Source organism: Chlorocebus sabaeus, chromosome 1 (genome assembly GCF_047675955.1).
Source record: "Chlorocebus sabaeus isolate Y175 chromosome 1, mChlSab1.0.hap1, whole genome shotgun sequence".
Classification (NCBI taxonomy): Eukaryota; Metazoa; Chordata; class Mammalia; order Primates; family Cercopithecidae; genus Chlorocebus; species Chlorocebus sabaeus.
This window is the reverse complement of record NC_132904.1, coordinates 82,344,999-82,369,201: the sequence shown is the minus strand read 5'-3', so window position 1 is coordinate 82,369,201 and position 24,203 is coordinate 82,344,999. Positions and strand designations below refer to the sequence as shown.

The 24,203-nt window shown below is 37.9% G+C and overlaps 2 protein-coding genes across 22 annotated transcripts in view; both read left to right on the top strand.

The window, feature by feature from the left end:
* SYTL2 (synaptotagmin like 2) overlaps positions 1–13,369 on the top strand; it is a 125,025-nt gene extending 111,656 nt beyond the window's left edge. For 20 of the 21 annotated variants that reach the window (XM_038005391.2, XM_073020057.1, XM_008020415.3 and 17 more), the window contains 6 exons: positions 228–330; positions 2,716–2,886; positions 7,431–7,509; positions 9,934–10,033; positions 11,624–11,829; positions 12,665–13,369. In XM_038005391.2, the coding sequence (XP_037861319.2) occupies positions 228–330; positions 2,716–2,886; positions 7,431–7,509; positions 9,934–10,033; positions 11,624–11,829; positions 12,665–12,810 (805 nt within the window). In that variant the 3' untranslated portion in view covers positions 12,811–13,369. Of the gene's footprint in view, positions 1–227; positions 331–2,715; positions 2,887–7,430; positions 7,510–9,933; positions 10,034–11,623; positions 11,830–12,664 lie in introns of those variants that run through there. The other variant, XM_073020059.1, reaches the window with a different exon arrangement.
* An 8,401-nt stretch (positions 13,370–21,770) lies between these two features.
* On the top strand, positions 21,771–24,140 carry CCDC89 (coiled-coil domain containing 89). The gene has a single exon (XM_008020384.3). It carries the CDS (start codon positions 21,847–21,849, stop codon positions 22,969–22,971), a length of 1,125 nt encoding a protein of 374 aa, XP_008018575.1. The 5' UTR covers positions 21,771–21,846; the 3' UTR covers positions 22,972–24,140.
* Positions 24,141–24,203: the final 63 nt, after the last annotated feature.

The window sequence follows — 24,203 nt, the reverse complement described above, 5'->3', positions numbered from 1 at the left end:
ATCCCCGTTAAAAATCTTCGGAACAATGTTAAATGATCAATTCCATTAAAACCCTTTACACATTTAAGTATAAAGGTATTGGTGGGAAAATTTGTTATTCATTGCTTTTCTTAGTGTCATGAAATAATTATTTCTGTGGTCAGTTTTCAATGTATTTAAAAAACTAGATGTGGAAACATCACTTTTATTTTCTTTGACTTTCTTGTCTGTTCAATTCTCCTTTTTAGATATGTAAAGGCCTATTTGTTACCAGACAAAGGCAAAATGGGCAAGAAGAAAACACTCGTAGTGAAGAAAACCTTGAATCCTGTGTATAACGAAATACTGCGGGTATCTATGAACTCTGTCTATAGGAAAATCCCAGATGGTGACCTGTTTACCATATCTTCTTGGGTAGTAGCTCTACAGGATAAAGTCAGTCACCAAGAGAGGAGAAGGAAAGGAATACAAATGTTCTGAGACTGTTTTGTTTGAGACAAAACACCATGAATGTTGTATACATTATTTCATTCACTGCCCACACATACACTGGCTGGCTGGTATTGGTATCTGCATCTCACAGATGAGGCAAATGAAACTTGGAGAAATGAAGTAACTTATTTAAAATCACACAGCTTGGCTGGGCATGTTGGTTCACGCCTGTAATCCCAGCAACTTTGGGGTCAGGTCAGGAGTTCAAGATCAGTCTGACCAAAATGGTGAAACCCTGTCTCTACTGAAAATACAAAAATGAGCCGGCATGGTGGCAGGCACCTATAATCCCAGCTACTCGGGAAGCTGAGGTAGAATGGCTTGAACTGGGGAGGCGGAGGTTGCAGTGAGCTGAGATCATGGCACTGCACTCCAGCATGGGTGACTAGAGTGAAAACTAGAGTGAAACTGTCTCAAAAAAAGCAAAACAACAAAACAAAAAAAAAAACACCACAGCTGATAAAGTTGAGCATTGCAACCAGAATGATCTTCTAAAAGCACAATTCTGATTATACTATTTTTCTGCTTTCTATAACCCTTAGGGTCAAAGCAATCTTTCTTAACATGCACACCAGTCTGTTCACAACCTGAACTCCAGCCTCAACTTTCCTCTCTCATAGTCTTTGTTCCAGTCACCCTGAATTCTTTTCTATTATTTTAAGGAAGTACATTTTCTCACAATTCTGTGAATTTCTGTTCTTTCAGGCTGGAATATTCTTCCACACATTACTTGGAATGCTGGAATATTCTTCCACACATTACCTCCTCCACTGTCTTAAATACCTCCTCTTATGAGGAGCTGTACTTAACCCCTAAGTTCTTCTGCTGTCTGCTGCCTCGATAATCTTGCTTTATAGCAGGATATGTTAACAGCAGTTTAACTAGTGGTTTAATTGTCTTCCTTGCCACTAAATTGTAAGTTCCGTGAGGGTAGGGACCAACTCAGTGTTTTTTTGTAAACTCTGTGTCTTTGGGCACCTCAGATCTGCCAAGTGGGGATAATGCTAGTTTTCAGATTTGCAAAAGGAAGATAATAATAGTACTTACCTACCTACCTTAGCAGTTGAGAACAGTAAATTAGTTAATTTGTGTGAAAGATCAGCACACATTAAGCATTTAATAAATGTTGATCCTTAATCTGGGATAGGTATTCAAAAAATGTTTACTGGAAAGATAAATGGACAGATGAATAGAAAGTATACTTGGCTCATATTCTTTTTCTCCCCCAAAACTACATCATCCTGCCTTAGTCATGACTAACAGATCATTTAAAGCTAAAAATAGGTGTTATTCATTCCCTCTTTCTGAAAACTCTGTCCAAGTATTTGATCATCCTCTGGAAAAATAAGCAGTTAAATCAACACTCAGTCATCCATGGTCTGAATTAACCACCTGTGGAATTTTTGTAGCAAGTTTTTAATTACAGTTTGACTATGATATACCCTAGTACCCTAGCTATTTCTGGGTCAACTACCTCAACCCTATACTCAGGAAAAGCCAGATAATTTAAATGTTAAGCTCAGAGAAAGACAGACCTGCTACAACCACAATGGACATTCAAGTAGTACATCATGAAGCCAAATGGAAATTATTTTTAGATTAGAAGTACTATTGTCCTTTCCATGATTATGTATAATTAAAGATTGACTACATTTTAGATAAAAAACTGTTAGGATGCCAGATCTTTTCTACTTGGCCATATGAAGCCGGAAAAGACAAGTTTATTTATTTTTTTTAAATACTTCGTCTGTGTGGGACATTGATAGTGGGGGAGGTGTGTGTATGTAGCAGCATACATGGAATACTGTTCTCAGTTTTGCTGTAAACCAAAAATTGCTCTAAAAAGACTATTTAAAAAATAACTTGTTCTTCAGTAGCAAACAGAGAATTGTGTTAAACTTGATTTGTGTTTTAGACTGAATTTTGTATTACATCTAGTCTAAAATTATTCAGCAAAAATTGAAAATTGGCTTTTATTGTTAGAGAACTATTACCAACTATGATATTTGAGTCTTGGCTTGCTTTTCGAGAGTGGGGAAGCAAATCAGCTTTTATGAAAGATGGATTTTTACCTCTTTGAAACAAGACACTTAGAATAAGATGACTTTGCAATATTTTTGGGACTTGAAACCTAACAGATAAGAAAATTTGATACCTACAGATGAATTTTCTCTTCATCTGTATGTCATAACCTTGGCATCAAGTAATGTTATTCATCATTTAATTTTCTTCTTTGAACTTCAGTATAAAATTGAAAAACAAATCTTAAAGACACAGAAGCTGAACCTGTCCGTTTGGCATCGGGATACATTTAAGCGCAATAGTTTCCTAGGGGAGGTGGAACTTGATTTGGAAACATGGGACTGGGATAACAAACAGAATAAACAATTGAGATGGTACCCTCTGAAGCGGAAGGTGAGTCTGGAGTTCTTTGTTTGTTTATTTGGTTGGTTGATGTGGGGCCTGGTGTATAGGATAAAGCTTAATGCATTTAATTCAGAGCACAGATCTGTAGTTTGGGATAATTTTAAACTAGAGGAAAAAAAAAGAAAGGTAAAAAGGTTATTGGGAGAATGTTTAAATCATTTAACACAAATGTTTCAGAGACTACAGGAAGGTCTTTTAAATAATTCAATCCTTTGAAATTTGATACTGACTTTTAGCCTAATATCTGGCTGAATTTTGATAAATGTTCCATGTGTCATTTGAAACCAAAGTGTATTCGATGGTTAAAGGATGTAATGTTCTATATCAATTAAGTCAAAACTGGTTCCTGAAATCTTTTACATCCTCATGGATTTTATGTCTGTGTGTACTGTGAATTACTCATAGAGTTACAATTGTGGATTTGTCTTTTTCTCCTTTTAGATTTATTATTTTTGATTCACTGTATTTGAGATTGTCTTATTATATATACATAAAACTAAAATTGTTATATTTTCTTGATAAATGAACTATTTTATCATCTTGAAATTCCCTTTTTATCTCTAGTAATACTTACTGCCTTAAAATCTAATTTGCCTATATTTGTATAGTTCTATTAGCTTCCTTTTGATGAGAAGTTTGTTTCTGTCTTTTGATTTTCAGCCTTTTAAAATTCTTGTAGTTCAGATATATTTTTATAAGCAATAGTTTTGATGTTTTTCCAGTCTTAAAATATTTGTCTCTTAATTGGATTATCCAGTCCATTTGCACTTAATGTAATTATTGACATATTTGGGTCCAAACCTAGTATTTTACTATTTGTCCTATTTTCTTATTTTCATAATTGCCTCCTTTGGGATTATTATTCCATTCTTTTCTCTGTCTTAATGTGTCAGTTATAGTTTATTTTCATTTTTCTTTATTAGTTCCTATAGAGATTACAATATGCATCCTTGAATTAAAACTGTAATATAAATGAGAACTTTTGCCATTTTCAGAACAATGAAAGGAACCAAGAACATTTTAACTCCATTTACCCATTCTCCCATCCTTTGTGCTATTTTTGGTCATGTTTTAATTGTATGTATTTTTAAGTCCCATAAGACATTACTATTATTGTTTTATACAGTCTATTAATTTAGATTTGACCACATATTTGGCTTTCCATGGCTCTTTCTCCTTTCCTGGATTTCTCCGTGGAGTTGTTTCTTCTCTTCAAGACTCTCCTTTAGTTTTACTGTTAGTGAGTATCTCCTGGCAACAGATTCTTTCAGATTTTCTTGGTATCATAACATCTTTTTCAATCTTTGAGGGATATTTTTGCTCTGTTGCTAGGTTGACAATTATTTCTTTCCATGTTTTGAAGATGTCACTTTATAGTATTTGGTCATTTCTGTTGTGAAGTCAGCTATTAGTCTTATTTTTGCTCCTTTGAAGGTTATGTGTTCTTTTCCAGATTTTAGGATACTTTTCTTTGTCTTTGATTTTTAGCAGTTGTATTATAATGAGCCTAGGTGTAGTTTAATTTATCCCGAGGTTTGGGGTTCACTGAGCTGCTTGAATCTATCTATGTTTTGGTATCTTTCATCACTTTGAAAATTTACCAGCAATTGTTTCTTCAAATATTACTATTGCCCCACTATTTTCTCCTCTCCTTCTGGAAACTCCAATTACAAGTATGTTATACCTTTTTATTCTGTCCAATATGTCTCTTATGCTGTATATTCTTTTTTTCTTATATTTCAGTCCATTTTTTGATAACCTGTCTTACAATTCAACAATTTTATCTGCTGTCTATTCTGTTGTTAAAACCATCTACGATTTCAGCCAATCTATAATATAAAACTTATATTTTCAAAAGTATATTTTCTTTTAACTCTGTTTTGATTCCGTTTCTCTCCTAAAATTCTCTATCTTAACGTTGTCTTTATAAATATAGCATGCAAAGTTATTTAATGTATGTACTTGAAAATTTCAATATCTTAAAAATTTGTGAGTTCTGCTTATCTGTTTTTTAAAATCTTAGTTTGGACGCTTAGTTCTTTGTCTTGATATGCCTGTTCATTTTTTAATCATATGTGGGGTGTTGCATATGAGAACGTTCTAGGAATAATTTGGGAAGATTTACTTTTGCTTCTGACAAAGCAGGCATAGACCACCTTCATTTAATCTGGGAATGAACTGACTTTGAAGCACAAGCCCGGTTTTCAAGTGATCTGGTCTAGTTTTTGTTTGCTCATATTCCTAGGTTAAGGCCCTTCAAAGGTTACAACTGAAAGCCATGGGAAGTAGTTCTCAAAATCAGCATGCATCTGATTCACCTGAAGGACTTATTAAATTACAGATTCTGGGGCTGGATGTGGTGGCTCTCACCTGTAATCCCAGCACTTTGGGAGTTTGAGGTGTGGATTGCTTGAGTCCAGGAGTTGGATGGAGACCAGCTTAGGCAACATGGCAAAACCCTGCCTTTGCAAAGAAATTAACTGGGATTGGTGTTATGCACCTGTAGTCCCAGCTACTCAAGAGGCTGAAATGGGAGGATCACTTGAACCCGGGAGGTGGTGGTTGCAGTGAACTGAGATCACACCATTGCACTCTAGCCTAGGCAACAGAGCAAGACCCTGTCTCAAAAACAAAAAACAAACAAACAAAAAAACCACCCACAGATTCTGAGCCCTATTCCCAAGATTTATGGACCCAAGAATATACATTTTTTAACAGGTTCCCGATCAATGCTGCTGGCCTAGAAACCATACTTTGAAAACCACTGGTTTAGAGTGCTCTTCCAATGCCATTCCTTCTTGGCAGGCCATGGACTCCAAGTTTTGTCTCTCCAGCCTCATGAAACTGCTAAAAGTCCTGCTCACCTTTTCAGTCTCTTTCTGTTAGGCTTTTTATGTGCTCAGTTTGGCACTACTTAAATGCCTCAAAGTGAAAAGCCTAGAAGAATGTCACACTCTAAGATCTTGTTCATTTGAGTCCCATCTGTATTAATACTTATTTAGCACTTTCAATTTGATATTTAAAATCCCGCCTTTTAAATTGTTCTTAGTTTAGGGGTTGATGTGATCCAAGCTAGTCCATCATAGTAGGAAGTGATAAATATAAATAACTAATACAAACCATTACTTAGTGTCTACACAACAGTGGAACTGTTTTAGTTCCACTAAAGAAATGATTCTCAAATGTTATATCAAAATCACATGAAGCACTTATTTCTAGTCCTAACCAAGACCTGAACTCCTCAGAAGATACCAAAAGCATCTCATTTTTAACTGGCTACCATTATGTTTCTGATACATACCCATGTTTTGAAAATAAAGCTCTAAAGAGCCCGAATTTGAAAGTAAAACTATCTTACTTACAGGTTTAGCATCCCTAATCCAAAAATTTCAAATCCATAATGCTCCAAAATCTGAAACTTTTTGAGTGCCAATATGATGCCACAAGTGGAAAATTCCACACCTGACCTCATGTGATAGGTTGCATAAAGTTATTTAAAATATTATATAAAATTACCTTCAAGCTATGTGTGGGAGATGTATATGAAACATAAATGAATTTTGTGTTTAGACTTGGGTCCCATCCCTAAGATATCTCATTATGTATATGCAAATATTACAGAATTCAAAAAACAAATCCAAAATCTGAAACATTTTTGGTCCCAAGCATTTCAGATAGGGAATACTCAAGGTGTACTTGAAAATAACAGATAGAAATTTTAAAAATTATTGTTCACTTTGGGAGGCCGACACAGGCGGATCACGAGGTCAGGAGATCGATACCATCCTGGCTAACACGATGAAACCCCGTCTCTACTAAAAAATACAAAAAAACTAGCCAAGCGAGGTGGCAGGCACCTGTAGTCCCAGCTACTCGGGAGGCTGAGGCAGGAGAATGGTGTAAACCCGGGAGGCGGAGCTTGCAGTGAGCCGAGATCCGGCCACTGCACTCCAGCCTGGGCGACAGAGCGAGACTCCATCTCAAAAACAAACAAACAAACAAACAAACAAACAAACAAACAAAAAATTCTTGTTCAGTCTTTGTTATACTTACAGACTTCCTTGCATTTGGCCTAAAATAATCAGATTAGTGCAGCTTTGAAAATGTAAGATATAGCCTTTTCCCCCTTACTTTCACACACTGTCTCATACTCCTTCAAATAAAGGGAATACAAATAAATTGTCATATATGCTGGCTGAATAGCTAACAAAATATTTGTGTTTTGATTAAGCATTCTAAGAAACCTCTCCCATCTCCAAGAAAACCATTCTGGTTTCTTCACCATTTTTGAGACTAAAGGCCTTGAAATATTTTCTGGGTATCCTGCAAGATTTTTCAAGATACACAGCCTAGCTTTCCCAGGTATTAAGGCAACAGTCGAGTTCTGATGCAGAGATAAATTTTAATCCAGAGCACTCATGAGTGACACATGGTCCCAGAAGTGGGACAGATATGGTTCTCTAATAGGACCTGTACCAACAAACAGAATGAAAAGTCTGTCTCACACCTGCTGACATTTCTTCACTTTTCAGACAGCACCAGTTGCCCTTGAAGCAGAAAACAGAGGTGAAATGAAACTAGCTCTCCAGTATGTCCCAGAGCCAGTCCCTGGTATGTAATGATTTTCTGTTCAGATTTATTTCCTTTCCTTATCGTTCTCTTCTCCCAGTATTTATTATGCATTTTCAAAGGTGAGGCCTTAAACAAACTTATCAAGTTAGTAACATATAGACCAAATGAGTCTATTCACAGTTGTAAATAAGAAAGTTCTTTTTTTATTGTGACAAAAACCATAAAATCTACCATCTTCACCATTTTTAAGTGTACAACTCAGTAGTTCTAAGTATATTCACACTGTTGGGAAACAGATCTCCAGAACCTTTTCATCTTGAAAATCTGAAACTCTGTATCTGTTAACCAACAATTTCCTTTTCCCCTACTGCCACCTTTGGTAATCATCATTCTACTTTCTGTTTCTATAAGAAAATTCTCATTTTTTTTTTTTAGTTTAGTTTATAGTCCTTAGGTTTCACCTCACTCTCCAAAAAGTTTGTATCTGCACAATGTGAATGACCTGTATTCAGAATTTGTGTATTCCTGTGTTCAGAATTTGGACCTATTGATAGTGCTATAAGAATAAAACTTGAGTGTTCTTTTTCACAGGTGGGAATTAGGAGGACTCCAGAGAACTTAAAGCTCATTGGCCCTCCACTCTCAGGGTCTCATTAAGAAATAAAGCTTTTCCCTCAAGATTATCAGTTGCCTCCTTGTCAGGTCTTCAGCCCAGTTAAGGAGCAAGAGACTAGCAGGAAATGAATGCCAGCCAGCTCCTTGATCCATTTCCCAAGGGAGTTCGCCAAGTTAGTCTCTTTAATAATCTGTATGAACATTATGGCTGAAATCAGGGGTTGTAAACTCAAATGCTTTCAGTAACCAGGCAGTGAAGCTAGTGAGATGGAAGAAATAATTGATGGTGAGGATAGTGACTGAACTAAAGAAAAGCATTCTAATGTAGTTTATACCGCCCACACAAAAAGAAAGAATTAGAGGGCAAGCAAAGCATATTTTCAGGCCAGATTGCTGTCAGACTACCACCTTGTAACTTCTGGATTTTCCTAAAAGGTAGATTACTTTGCATATAATTTGTATTCTATCATTTAAAGTCAACATTCATAGAAACCCCATTTTCCTTTTACCTTCTATCACTTGGTAGTAGAGGGCAGGGGTATTGTGTGTTGTGATGGGTGCCACCATGTCTGAATTTTTGCCCATGTAGTTTTTCTTCCTTGAAATGGCTTCCTCTTCTCCTCAACCTACCAAAATCTTAGACGAAGCCTCATATCCTCCATAAAGCTTTTCCTAACTATATTAGATTTCACTGATCGTATCATCTTCTAGAACATTGCAGTAATAACTTGGAGTTTCACTGTATATTACATTTTTATCATTTTATTTGAATTATTCTCTCCAGCATAACTATAAACATTTCCCAAGGACATAGATTATTTCATGTATTCTCTGTATATCTAATGATGTTCCTAGCATAGCATAGAGATGAGCATATGATAGATGCTCACTAAATACTGTTTGGTTAACTGATTGAGCTAAACCAGTCAGAAAAATCTGGTGGCATTCCTCTGTTCATATGAACCCAGTCTAGACAACAATTTAAGACTAAGCCAAGTTCTTAGTAACTGTCTGCCCATAATATTAACTATTACATATGTACATACAATATCCCTATAAAATGTGTAACCACTTTTCACCGGGTATGGTGGCTCACCCCTGTAATCCCAACACTTTAGGAGGCTGAGGCAGGTGGATCCCTTGAGCTTAGGAGTTCAAGACAAGCCTGGGCAACATGACGAAACTCTCTCTCTACAAAAATTTAAAAATTAGCCAAGTGTGGTGGCACATGCTTGTAGTCACAGCTACTCCGGGAGGGCTGAGGTAGGAGGATCACTTGAGCCCAGGAGGTTGAGGCTGCAGTGAGCCATGATTGCACCACTGAACTCCAAGCTGGGTGACAGAGTGAGACCGTGTCTCAAAAAAAAAAAAAAAAAAAAAAAAAAGTGTAACTACTCTTAAAAATGATTACCTTAGCCAATACCTGTTTTGGGTACTTTACACTCAAATATGTTTTAAATGGCTTCCACTAGCACCGATTGATACTGGTATTAATATTTGGAAGGTATATGCATTTCATTGAGATATTTTGAATATAACTGTAAATGAATGATTCACATTACTGATGTCTGATTTTGTTGAACGAAGCAAAACCCCACATGAATGATGTGTGAATGATGTAATACTCTGTACTTACAGTCAATATGAATTATTTTTATAGAGTTGAGTTCAGTAAAACCAGATTATGAAAGACTTAGTTAAGACTATATAGATTTAATCAGTTCAGATGATATCATCAAGTACTAGGTAGTATCTCCGTGCCAGAACATTTTTAGGCTGACAGCTTTGGATGCAGTATTGCTGAAAGAGAACTGGCAGTGAAAATTTTCTCTTCTTTTTCTATTGTAGGTAAAAAGCTTCCTACAACTGGAGAAGTGCACATCTGGGTGAAGGAATGCCTTGATCTACCACTGCTAAGGGGAAGCCATCTAAATTCTTTTGTTAAATGGTAATAGTATTGATAACTCTGTCTGTATCAGTTCTATAGCCTGGCCTTTGCTGGTTAGTTCCGGTCCTCTGTATCTGTAATGCTGACTCATTATTCATAATTTAAATGAATTTACTTGGGATAATGGAAACATGAATTGGAGGAATCTATATCATGAACTCTTAAGGCTTCATTTAGCTTTAAAATCATAAAGTAAGAGGTCAAAGGAAACTAGAGACCTCATACTCAGTATGTAATGTCTTCTAGGGAAAACATCTGTTGGTGAGGGCAATAATCAGTTCAAAAGAGTTTATTAAATTTCTAATGGTAAGATGTCACACCCCTGACTCCTTTATGGAGAGGGAGAATTCCTTCTCTCAGAATTCCTTGTCTCACCTGTTTTGTGGCCTATTTGCAAAGGGTCATTGTATGAGACTGCACATATATGGGAAATGATTTGTTAATCAACCCTTACTAAGAGGTTGAGACAGTCTGGGTTTTTAAATGGCAAACTCTTCTCTGTTATACATATAAAGTGGCTGGTATCTAGTAAATAATAACTAAACAGATATTAGTGCACTCTCCTAGTTTCTCTGACTAATTTTATTTATATGTAGTCTACCAGAAGACCAACTGTAGCTTTTTAAATATATGTGACATATATCTGGTAGGGCGAGTTGTCTCACACCTATAATTCCAGCACTTTGGGAGGCCGAGGCGGATGGATCACTTGAGCCCAGGAGTTCGAGACCAGCCTAGTCAACACAGAAAAACCCCTTCTCTATTAAATAAATAAATATATATGTGACATATATCCAAGTAGCATAGATGATATTATTTATGATTTTCCCTACATGTACTCTTTATAGATGTCAGCTGGTGAGATTTTTTGGCTCAAGTCAGCCTCATTCTGAGACCAAGTCAGTCAGTCACATTCTGAGACCATTCACAGACCTTCTTGCCTTGTATTGCCACTTGTATTGTCTTATATTGCCACTTATAAGAGGCATGGTAGGTTAAAGTTCATTTAATTATTACCATAAATGAAATGTAAGTGATTGTAAAAAAAAATTACATGATTTATTTCTGAAGTCAAATCTAGCAATTTGGAGTCTTCTTTTTCTATTCTGTGTAACACAGATGTCTTAGGCTATCACAGCTAATCAGGATAGCCTGTGCTTCCAAATTTTAAAGGAATCCTCAAGTGATTACTAGCATATTAAGCGCTTACTAAATGCAGGCATGGAGCTAAGTGTTTTGCATATGTTATTTAATTCTAATTTTAACCTTATGAAATCAGCATCACCATTCCCATTTTATAGATGAAGAAGCAAGTGTCTGTGAGGTTGAGTAACTTTCCCTAAAATGCATACCCAGGAGGTAGCAGAGTCAGGATTCAAACCAAGTGTAGCTGACTCTAGGTCCAGAGTCTTTTCAGCATGATGTGTCCCTACCCCAAACCCCACTGTCTGCCAAACCACCACCACCACCACTATCTCTCCACATCTTTTCCTCCATTGTCAATCTTTAGTAGCTGTGTTGTTATGTATTGAAAGCATGAATGTTCACTATCTTACTAAAATGCTCCCACAATCATGCCTCTTTTTGTAGTACCATCCTTCCAGATACAAGTAGGAAAAGTCGCCAGAAGACAAGAGCTGTAGGGAAAACCACCAACCCTATTTTCAACCACACTATGGTGTATGATGGGTTCAGGCCTGAAGATCTGATGGAAGCCTGTGTAGAGCTTACTGTCTGGGACCATTACAAATTAACCAACCAATTTTTGGGAGGTCTTCGGATTGGCTTTGGAACAGGTACTGTTTGCTACATTTTTAATTCTTCATGAGCCAAATTTTTCCAGAGATACTGGAGGTTTATTTGTTGCTTTGCTTCTTCCCAATGAAAACTGAGATATCCTGAAAACAGATATCTGTTAAGTATAGTGAAATAAATGAGTAAAGAAATGTCAGATTGTGTGCCAAGGGCTCCAGATACGAGGATTAACAGGGTGAAGTGTCTGTCCATATAGAGTTTAAGTTATTGTGGCAGTGGCAGGGACAGAAAAGCCTTCATCACTAGTCTGCCCTGTAAAAATATTTATAGTCCTAAATGTATGCTTTGAGTAATAACAATAACATTTATGGAGCACCAGTCACTGTATTAAATGCTTTATTTACATTATTTCATTGAATCCTCACAAGTCTATGAGGTAGTTACTAATGTTACCCCCAAAGGAACTGATAGTTCAAGAAAGTAAGTAACACAGCTACAAAGTGGCAGAGCCAAGATTCAAAATTGAGTCTGTTAGACACTAAAGCCTCAGTCACACTAACCTAGAGCTCATCCAGTGTCATCTCCAACCCAGTACAGGAGTCCTCCTAACTCCCTTATTCCCTGATGAATTTTCGTCTCGCCTTTACATTAACTTGAAGAAAAATCATTGCTCTGGGAATTATGGTAATGATCACAAAAATGGAGTCACTCAGACAGTTGAACAGTTCTTCCTTATATTGAGTTTCACATCTGCCCTCCCAGTGAAGAAAGCTCTTCTTAGCTTCCACTGGTGGTTATAATTAGGGAATGACTTTCCCTCTTTCCCCCACCCTCAATGAGCTGTTTCTTTATAAATACAAAGCTTCCTTTTTTCAGGTAAAAGTTATGGGACTGAAGTGGACTGGATGGACTCTACTTCAGAGGAAGTTGCTCTCTGGGAGAAGATGGTAAACTCCCCCAATACTTGGATTGAAGCAACACTGCCTCTCAGAATGCTTTTGATTGCCAAGATTTCCAAATGAGCCCAAATTCCACTGGCTCCTCCACTGAAACTACTAAACCCGTGGAATCTGATCTTGAAAATCTGAGTAGGTGGACAAATATCCTCACTTTCTATCTATTGCATCTAAGGAATACTATACAGCATGTTAAAGCCAATCTGCATGTGCTTCTTTGATTACAAGGCCCAAGGGATTTAAATAATAACAAAATGTGTAATTTGTGACTCTAACATTAAAGAAAATATTTGAATAAGCTAGGAAAATTGAACATCTGCTGCTGCTTCAAAGAAAGAGTTGCCCCAGAGCATTAAACATGGGGTATTGTTGATAAGCAAAATGTTCTTGTTTGCCATCATGTGTTTCACACCACAGTTCTGTGCCACAGTTAAGAGGGTCTGGTACCCTTGCAGGACCTTTGTAGGTTGTGGGAAAAAGTAGCGAAAGATACTCAAAGTGGGGCGCGGAATGGAGACGGAACATCAGTGATGATAAAAAAAAAAAAAAAGTGGATCTTAAGAAACTATTTACTCTGCAATCTCTAATAAAATGCGGAATTCCATGTTAGGACAATGAGACTGAATTTACTGGTGTTTTCTGCCTTGAGAAAACAGGCAGTTAAAACAAGCCTCAAATGTATTTTAGTGCCACCCACTGGCCATAGGTAAAATTCAGTTGTTGGCTTCTTTTGACTTAATTCTAAGATAGATCTCAAGCCTGTATTTTTATGAGTTTATTTTTTTAAAACCTTGCATATATATGATTGTTTTTCTTATAACTTTATTATATGAAAGCAGCATAAGAGTAGTCACAAACATGTTTTACAACAAAGTTTTAATTAGAATGTAAGTTGTTCAGTTGTACTGTACTTCTTATGTATGTAAAATTTTCATATTTTGTAAAAACCCTTAGAATAAATTGTCATTTGATTTAAATTGTATTAGAAAATTAGCCTGACTTCTCATTTTAAATAAAATATTTTAGGAATTCTAAACATCTAAATTTCCTAACAAGGCTAATGAACTTCTTCTGGGCTAATATTTCTACAGTCTTCACTACAGTTCTGGGAATCATCTCCCCTAAGTGGGCAACTTTGGCTATGTTATTAAGAGTAGGAGTTTTATTTTTATTTATTTTGTTTTAAAGGACATAGCAGATCTCAAGGATTTTTTTTTAAGTAGTTAAAATCCTTTGGGGATGATTTTAGTATATGAAGCACATTACTCTTCCTTAGGACCCAACCAGCTTAATTTTCTCAAAACAAGCACTGACTTAATGTAGGTTTAAGAAAGCCCGAGTGACAGGTGAACATGGGATCTAACAACAAGCATCTCATAAATGTCATTGAAAACAACTAGAATACTTGCCTTTTTTCCCAAACAGATGCTAGAATCTTCTACCCACTTGCCAATAAGAGCAACTAACCTAGGTCAATGCCCTTTCCATTGTCTCCTCAGGTCTTTTTTTTTTTTTTTTTTTTTTTTTTTGAGATGGAGTTTCGCTCAGTCACCCAGGCTGGAGTGCAATAGCGTGATCTCGGCTCACTGCAACCTCCGCTTTCTGGGCTCAAGCAATTCTCCTGCCTCAGCCTCCTGAGTAGCTGGGGTTACAGGTGCCCACCACCACGCCCCGCCAATTTTTGTATTTTTAGTAGAGATGGTGTTTTACCATGTTGGTCAGGCTGGTCTCGAGAATTCCTGACCTTGTGAATTGCCCACCTCGGCCTCCCAACCCAGGTTTTTTATTAGAGTGCTTAGTCCAACTCTATTTCTCATTCCTGCTCTGAACTTAAGGAAGGGCAAAATGAGCTAATTAGAGTCACACTTCCTAGAGCACAGTGGCAGAAGCACAAACCCTGTTCTGGCTTCTGCCACATCATAGTACAAATGACTTTCTCAGCCTTTCTTTCAGTTACCTGTAAAACCAGCATCTGGCCAGCTCTGGAGCACTAATGAGATTGGCTCCATTATCTCTCCATCTAGGACCAGGACTGCCTGCCTTGTCCTATCCCCCGATCCCTCATCTTCAAAACACCAAAGTGGACAATAGAACCCCCCACCTTCCTTGCATCTATCCACAGCACTTCTGACTGACTCAAGAAGTCCAAGGAGATGTTTCACATGAAAAAGAAAGTATAAATCATAAAGTGAATCTTTCCTGGTTCAAAAGGAAGGCCAAGTGTGAGCTTCATGCTTTATGAAATGTAAGCATGGCTGGGTGTGGTGGCTTATGCTTGTAAATCCAAAATTTTGGGAGGCTGAGGCAAGAGCATTGATTGAGGAGTTCAAGACCAACCTGGGCAGCATAGCAAGATCCCATCTCTAGAAAAACTAAAAAAATTAGCCGGGCTTGGTGTTGTGTGCCTGCAGTCCTGGCTACTTGGGAGGCTGAGGTGGGAGAATTGCTTGAGCCTAGGAGTTTGAGGTTGCAGTGAGCTTTGATTGTGCCACTGCACTCCAGCCTGGGAGACACAGAGATATTCTCTTTTAAAAAATGTAGGCAACTTGAATTCTTTTTTTTTTTTTTTTTTTTTTTGAGACGGAGTCTCGCTCTGTCACCCAGGCTGGAGTGCAGTGGCCCGCTCTCTGCTCACTGCAAGCTCCGCCTCCCGGGTTCGCGCAATTCTCCTGCCTCAGCCTCCCGAGCAGCTGGGACTACAGGCGCCCGCCACCTCGCCCGGCTTATTTTTTTGTATTTTTAGTAGAGACGGGGTTTCACCATGTTAGCCAGGATGGTCTCGATCTCCTGACCTCGTGATCCGCCCGTCTCGGCCTCCCAAAGTGCTGGGATTACAGGCTTGAGCCTAGTGAACTCGGGTTGACATGCTTTTGAGCCAGTGTAACTTTTAGGCAAAGACCCTGCTAAAACTTCAAAGTACATTTTTTTAAGCTAGAGGCATTTTCTTGAACTGCATATTTTAGGGCTTTTTTTCTGTTTGTTTTTTTCAGAAGCCCAACTGCAAATAAGCCAAAAAGGAGGATTTATTGGAAATATACTGGGTTAGGTCACAGAATAAAGAAGTACTGCAGGAACCTAGGTTATTTTGGGGACCTGCAGGCTGGAACCAGAAACTCAGATGTGATCTCTGTCCTTCAGGGAGTGAGAAATAGCACCTCAGCCAGGTTCAGCATCACAACCTCTCAGCTAAAGCACTTCTTTTTCCTAGGTTCAGCTTGAGAGACCTATGGTGGAAACTGGCCAGGTCTGTGTCATATGCCCACCTATTGGACCATTCACTGTGGATGGTATAATATGATTCACCTAGCCTGGGTAATGTGCCCACCCTGTGGCCAAAGGAAAATGGTTCGTTGTTAGAAGAATGGGATGTTATATAGACACTGGCGAAATCAAGAGCTAGGCATACATGCAGTTTGTTTCTACCTCAAGTGAAAATATTTCAAAATACCATTATTTTGAAAATGAAGTAAAATTTGTAAGGGTCACTGCTGACTCTTTTCAGAGAGGCCTAAATTCTTCCACTTACCATGATTACTGTAGCTTCTAAGTAGGTGGTGAGGATCCTGGGAACTCCATGCACTTCTCACATGGTCTAGCAGTCCACCCAAAGCATGGTTACTGTTAACCTAGGCTAGCTTCTTTCAGAGATGCCTACCACCCTCCCCCTCAGCTGTATTTTCCAGGGAACTTGCTTAGACATCTTTTCAGATCCCTGGCATCCATACTCACTATAGGAGTAAAAAGCCCCAAATATCTCCTTCCCCTGTACTTTCATTCCCATTCTGCTTTGGGATTGCTCTCTCATCTACTCTCATCTTCACTCTCTCCCGGGCTTATTCACTAGTTTATTTTATTAAAAAACATGTCCCCACATACTTGATTCTATCACAGACTATTCCCTCTATTTCTTTGGCTGGCTTTTTCCAAAAGAACTGGTTCTCCTTCAACCTTACAAAAAGAAGACTCACTCTCTCACACCCAGTACCTCAATCAGGATGTGGGATCAGATTTCAGATCATTGCTCCTCTCTCTTCCTGTAAATGTTTCTAAGGCTGTGTGTTGTCCGGCCTTAGAAAGGAAGGGAGTACAGTGTAATGGTTAAGTGACCTCCAGAAACAGGTAGCTTGGATTTGAATCTCAGTTAAACCACTTAGTAGCTGTGTGACCTTGGACAAGTTATCTAACTTCTTTGTGTCTCATCTGTAAAAAAAAAAAAAAAAAAAAAAAAAAAGAAAGGGGGGACATTGTGCCTACTCTATAGGTGAAAATAAATGAATCAATATAGTGCTCACTTTTGACAGATAGCATTCTGTAAATGTTTGCTGTTATGATTATCCCTTCCACTCATTCTTGTCCTCTACTATCCTTCTCAACTCATTCATTGATGACCCTGGCACCTGACTCTGCAGCATATGAATGTTCATCAGACACCCTGGCTTCTTAGTTCCTTGACTTCCTCAATTTGAATGTCCTTAACCTCTATTCCTTTTCAGCTACACAAATCCATGAACTTCCTTGTAACTGGGAAGTTCTACCATTGAAGCATTAAATGTAAAACATCCCACTCTGACCAAAATCTTCTATGCTCTCAGCTTTCAGTTCATTATTCTGTAACATTATTTTTAAAAGTCATTGTGGACTCCATCCCTCAAACCCCTATCAGTCATCTCCCACTATCACTCCTCTAGCCAGTCAACCACTCTCTTGCCACTAGCCTCAAAATTTTTGCTTTCTTTAATTTCCACTGTTACAGATCCCATCCCCACATAAATTCAGTGGAACTACCCTGTCCTTGGTGCAAACTGTGGCTGGAGAAAATCACACATCCACCCTGTCTACAATAGAGATGAGAAATAGATGGAGAAATAAAGAGTCCTGGTGGCTTTGCATCTGCAGTTTTGGTTCTTGAGGTCCTACCTGGTTCCTGCCACTCCTGCTTTGACTCTATGAGCTCCTTCAGTGCACTTTCTGTGAGCCAATATATTTCCACTTGCTTAGCTAAATTGAATTGGGTTTCTATTAAAACAATCTTGACTAATATGCCCCTTCCATCCAAGACTGGTTTTGTATCCCTTCTTTGTTCCTTCAGTAACATCCAGTGTTTACCACTGTATTTTTGAAAAGAACGATGTCTAATTTATCCATGATTACTTTAGCAGTGGTCACACTGAATTGTTGTTATCTGTTTATCTGTCTCTATCACTAAACTGTAATCATCCTGAGAGTTGGGACTTCAATCTTGGATATAATAGTTTATCAGTCTATGTGAGATGAATGAATGATCAAATGGACAAATGAAGTGTGATCTAAGATCATGGGCTTTGGTATCAAAAAGATCTAGACTTGAATTCTGGCTGTATCACTTATTCTCTGGGTGACATGAGATAATTTGCTTAACCTCTCTGAACCTTGGTTTCTTTGTTACCTGTAATCTATAAAATGTGGATAATAATGGCTACCCTTGAAGAATATCATTAGAATTAAGTGAAAGATGTACAAATAAATGTCCGCTACCTAGAAGAGCTCTGTAAATGGTAGCTTTAAAAGGGAGGGAGGCATGGAAAGACGTGAAGATAAGTGGAGAGGACTCATTGGTCACTACTAGGGAGAGCACTCGTCACCTTGGATCTCTGGGAAGGGAATATACAGGATACTTTCAGGAGGGTAGCTAGAAAAAAAATGATCGAGCAAAGAAGACAACCACAACAGAGAGGAACCAAAGTGATTACTAAACTAAGTTATTTGAGGATAGTGACTGTATCTCTTTTATTAATATATTTTTAGCACCTAGCATTGCAAACAACCTTGCAAATGTTTATTGAATAAATGAATGAATATTGATTAGGATCTTATCAGATTCTTGGCCTTGATAAATAATCTATAGATGTATGTTATTTAAAATAATGTAAATATAAATTTAATAGAAATGGGTATTAAAATATATTTGCAAAAAAGAAATATAAGCTTTTTTAAATGTGGAAAATTTAGCTGGACATGGTAGTACACACCTGTAGTCCTAGCTGCTTGGGAGGCTGAGGCAGGAAGATTGCTTGAGCCCAAGAATTCAAGACTGCAGTGAGCTATGATCACACTACTGCACTCCAGCTTGGGCAACACAGTGAGACCCTGACTGGTATTTAAAAAAAAAAAAAAGGTATGTGTTTTTTTTAGTATTTTTCTAAATTCTTTTCCCCCCCTTTGGAAATATATTTTGTGAATTCACTTTACGATATCAGATAACCATATAATCAACAAATAAAATTTTCAGTGTTTGTAAGACCCTTTTATTTAAGAGGACCATCCTAACTCTCTAGTCATTTGCCTTGAAAATGACTAGATAAGCTCCATTTAAGCATATGAAGCTTGAAATTTAAGGAAAAGGACAGAAGAGAAATGTGGAAAAATTACAAATAAGTTTAATTCACATTTTTAAAGTCTTTGGAACTCACTTCACAAAACTTCAATATCCTATTGTTTATGTAGTTGTTAAAATTTCAGCTTAGGAAATTTCCCCAGTCCTCAGTCTTGGTTTCCATAGATAGATAAGAAATTCAGGATTTGAAACATGAGACATTGATCTTTGACAGTGAGGGAAAAACCTGAAACTCTTCTTTCATTTTTGTTTTGTTCCCAGTGAAATCTGAAGCATTTAAAAATTCATCCCATATCTATATTGACACCCAGGATTTTTCCTTATCATCATGACTTGGGAGATAGTAAGTCTGACCACCAGAAACTGTTACCACAGGAATAGTCAACTCTTTTCCCTACCCTTAATTTTCACAGGATTGAAATCATCTGAATTTTAAGTTTTGTATTTTGCCTTTTTCAGTTATATTTCTAACATAAGACTTTTCCGTGCAATTAAAAATTACCTATAAATGTAATAATGTTTAGTGGCTGCACAGTATTTGTTGTATGAATGTATCATAATTTTTGTAACCATTCCCCTTTTTTTGAACACTTGGGTTTCCAACTTTTAGTTGTTACAAACCACACTACAATGAAAAGTTTTGAGCAAAATGTTTTATTTCAGATTATTTCCTAAGCAAAGTTCTCCCCAGAAGAATTACTAGTTCAAAAGCCATAAAAATATCTTACTTTCTCAATACCTACTGTCAACTGACTTTCACCAACAGTTTAAGAGAGTGCCTATTTCAATACGCCTTTCCAGTCTTGGCTAGTCTTAAGAGAAAAGTTTTTGACTAATTTGATACATGACATTATGTCTAATTTTGACTTGTATTTATTGGATCACTGTAGAGGTTCAATTCTTGGCCATTTTTGTGAATTGAATTGTTTATTTTTCTTTTTAGATGTTAATGTTTTGTTGATATGCATAAAATCTTTATTTAAAAAATGTAGTGTCTGGGCTGGGTGTGGTGGCTCATGCCTGTAATCTCAGCAATTTGGGAGGCTGAGGCAGGTGGATCATTTAAGGTCAGGAGTTCAAGACCAGACTGACCAACATGGTGAAACCCCACCTCTACTAAAAATACTAAAATTAGCTGGGTGTGGTGGTATGTACCTGTAATCCCAGCTACACGGGAGACTGAGGCAGGAGAATTGTTTGAGCCCAGGAGGCGGAGTTTGCAGTGAATCGAGATCACACCACTGCACTCCAGACTGGGCGATGGAGGGAGACTCCATCTCAAAAAAAAAAAAAAAAAAAAATGTAGTGATGTAGTGTCTGTCATATTATGGATATTTTTCTCAATTTGATTTTTACCTTCCACTTAATACACATTTATGTGAATCTCCCCCATGTGCCAGGCACTAGTCTAATCAAGGATGAAATAGACACAGTCCCTGCCCTTAAGGATCTTACAGTCTAACAGAGGGAAGCTGGCAGATAAACAGTGACTGCAATAAAATTTTCACATACTCCACCAGAAGTACAAATAGGCTATAGTGGATGCACTAAAAGACGTGAGTGGCCAATTGGACATGTTGGGGCCAGGAAAAGGCTTCAGAGACGATTCTTAACTAAGAATAAAAAGCTTTACTAGAGTGACAAGGGACAAAGTAGGAAAGGCATTCCAAGCAGAGGAACACCAAAAGATAGGGCCGGAGATCTGGTTAGTGGATTTGGGTTTGGCTTTAGTAGTTGGGTTTGTCTGAGGAGTAAAATGTCAGGAAAATCCAGTAGAAGAAAGGGCTGGAGAGACCTCAGAAGTCACATAATTTTAAAAATCATACATAACTTTTTGAGTAAGCTTTCCCTTTCTGATCTTACATAATGTTTAACATTAAAAAAAAAAAAATCCTTCCTAGCCCCAGAGATTTGATGTTTACCTTCATTTTCTTCTAGTTTCTGTTTACATTTAATCTATCAGGAGTTGACTTTGGTATATAATGGCAAACTTCATTTGGATCTTATTTTTTCTGTTTTAATGTTTATATGGGTCACTAAACTTCCTTCTGTAACCTTACTTTAATAATGGGTAAAAACAGGGGGTGTTAAATATCTAATAAAGAGTATTTATGCCCAGGTGGGGACAATGCTAAGGACAACAAAAGAAATTTCACTGGGGTTTGCTATTTTAATACCTAAATACCCAAAGGGAGCTGTACCAAACATCACGAGTGCAGATATGCAGCCTTTTAGGGTCCTGGCTCTCAGAATACCACTACTACTTTGTATTCATAGACCTCAAAAATTCATAATTTTTGAGGAGCCAACCATGTTTCCACAAAAAGTAATTTATTTACATGATAACTGAAGAGGGGAGAGGGAGGAGAAATATATCATTGCCTACTTCATTTGTTTACTACTACCAGAAATTAGGTGGAGTCAGGCTTCCTCCCCTGATGCCAGCTGGAGATTGAGTGGGGTTGGCATCACTGCTGTACCGGCCAGACACTGAGACAGTTGACAACTGAGAGCTGTGATTGGTTAGAAAGGCAAAAGTAACCCTACCAGATTGGCTCTGGACTCCCCCAGATTCCCCTGTTGTTACTTCCTAACATTCTGAAGACCTGTCCACCAATCACAGGACTCCTTACTGGAAAAACTAACTGCTGGTGAGTGCCAAGAGTCCCTAGCAACGCCCTGCAGCTTTTGAAATCTGAGGGGAAAAGACTGTAGTCAGCCCCTAGTGGATGAGAGCACCTATGCCCCAGAAAGAGCAGGCTCCCAGGATGGACACCTCGCCCCCTGAAGAACGCTTAGAGAAGCAAAATGAAAAACTGAACAACCAGGAAGAGGAGATGGAGTTTAAGGAACTGGACGATCTGAGGGAAGCCTTGGCTAACCTCCGGGGACTGTCAGAGGAGGAGAGGAGCGAGAAGGCTATGCTTCGCTCCCGCATTGAAGATCAGTCCCAGCTCATCTGCATCCTGAAGCGGAGGTCAGATGAGGCCCTGGAGCGCTGCCAGATCCTAGAGCTGCTCAATGCAGAGCTGGAGGAGAAGATGATGCAGGAGGCTGAGAAGCTCAAGGCCCAGGGTGAGTACACTCGGAAGCTAGAGGAACGCTTTATGACCCTAGCAGCCAACCACGAGTTGATGATCCGCTTCAAGGATGAGTACAAGAGTGAGAACATCAAACTGAGGGAGGCGAATGAGAAACTGAAGCTGGAGAATAGCAACCTCTTCAGCCAGGCTCTGAAAGATGAGGAGGCAAAAGTATTACAGCTCACAGTCCGGTGTGAGGCCCTCACTGGGGAGCTAGAGACGCTGAAGGAGAGGTGTGCTCAGGATGCTTGCCAGGCACAGGCGCGCGAGAAGGAGCTGCTGGAGCTACAGAGCCAGCAGGCCTGCACCTACACCAAGGAGAGAGAACAGCTGCGCAGCCAGCTGCAGACTCTGAAGCAGCAGCACCAGCAGGCTGTGGAGCAGATGGCTAAGGCAGAGGAGACACACAGCAGCCTGAGCCAGGAGCTGCAAGCCAGGCTGCAGACCGTCACTAGAGAGAAAGAGGAGTTGCTGCAGCTGTCAATGGAAAGGGGCAAAGTGCTTCAGAACAAACAGGCAGAGATCCGCCAGCTTGGGGAAAAGTTGGAGATAGCAAATGAGGGCAGGAAGCATGCGCTGGAGCGGTTTAAGCAAGAGGCAGTAGCTGTGGACAGCAACTTGAGAGTCAGGGAGCTTCAGTGCAAAGTAGATGGGATCCAGAAGGCCTACGATGAACTCAGGCTGCAGTCTGAAGCCTTCAAAAAGCACAGCCTGGATCTTTTAAGCAAGGAGAGAGAACTCAATGGCAAACTCCGCCATCTCTTTCCATAAGCAAGTTTCTGCTTCCTCTGGCCTGCAATTCAGAATTCAAATATTTGTGTCTTAGCATTATGGCAAGAGTAAAGATGATATCCCATTTATTATACTTTTAAGCACAAAAGGCAACTCAAAGAAAAGCTACTTTACTATGATATTGTTGTGATTATTGTAAAGCCATTATTAATTTTCATTTCTACCACCTAGAATACACAAGATTTGCCAGATTTCCTTCTGTGCCTTAGAAATCTTAAATTTACTAGTAGTATCTTCTCCTACCCATAACTTCTTAATTCTCAACCTCAGCTATCTTCATATATTTTAGGATTTTAAATTGGCAACTTCTATGATTTAAGTTAATCTAAATGCAGTGAGATGTGCCATTGTGAAAAATAATTAGCACAATTACCCATTGTAGATAGTTAGGCTTATAGTCTCCCATAGTTGAGATTGTAAGCAAACAGTTATCAGCATAATAGCGTGAATACTTTGTGGGAAAAAAAATTGTCTGACTTTATTTTATTTTGCACTAGCTTGGAAAATGATTGAGATCAAGTTCTTTAACGAAGTGGGTCAGTTTTATTCTATATTAGCAATATGATTCAAATAAGTTATATAAAACCATTTTTATTTTTTCTGCAAGCTTAGATAATATTCCTTTTTTTGTTTTCTCAAAAAGAGGATTTAGATGTGTAATAATGCAAATACCAGTAGCTTAATTTAATATTGTAAAATATGCTAATAGACAATTAGACAATTTGGGGTAATAAATCATAGCAGACATGATCTATAGAGTAACTCAGAAATTGTTTTCTGTTTCTATTAGCATTTTTTGTAATTAAGTTTTTCCTTTTTTTAAAAAAAAATCTAAGCTGAATGTGTATATGTATGCTTGCAGCATTTTTGTAGTAATTACCTACATTTTGTAAGAATACTTATAAAAGCATAGTTTTATATATATATATATATATCCATGTAAAGTTCTTTAAAAAGTTCTCAAAGGTATATTTTCTTATCTTCCTGTAATTAGGTATTGACATATAAACATTATTATGAATACCTCTCAAAATAGATTGTAATGTAGTATTTTTCTCACCCATTTTGGTGAAGGCTACCAAGTTACATAATGAATTTACTTAAAAAATATGACTTGGTGCCTTTTTAATAAAACTATTTCCAAGCAAGTGTTACCTTACCTCAGGTAATTGTTTACACCCATTTTTTCACACTTCTATTAAGATTATGCT

Bases quoted from the DNA above. Each gene is read 5' to 3' on its own strand.
- CCDC89 (XM_008020384.3), top strand. From the start codon at position 21,847: ATGAGAGCACCTATGCCCCAGAAAGAGCAGGCTCCCAGGATGGACACC.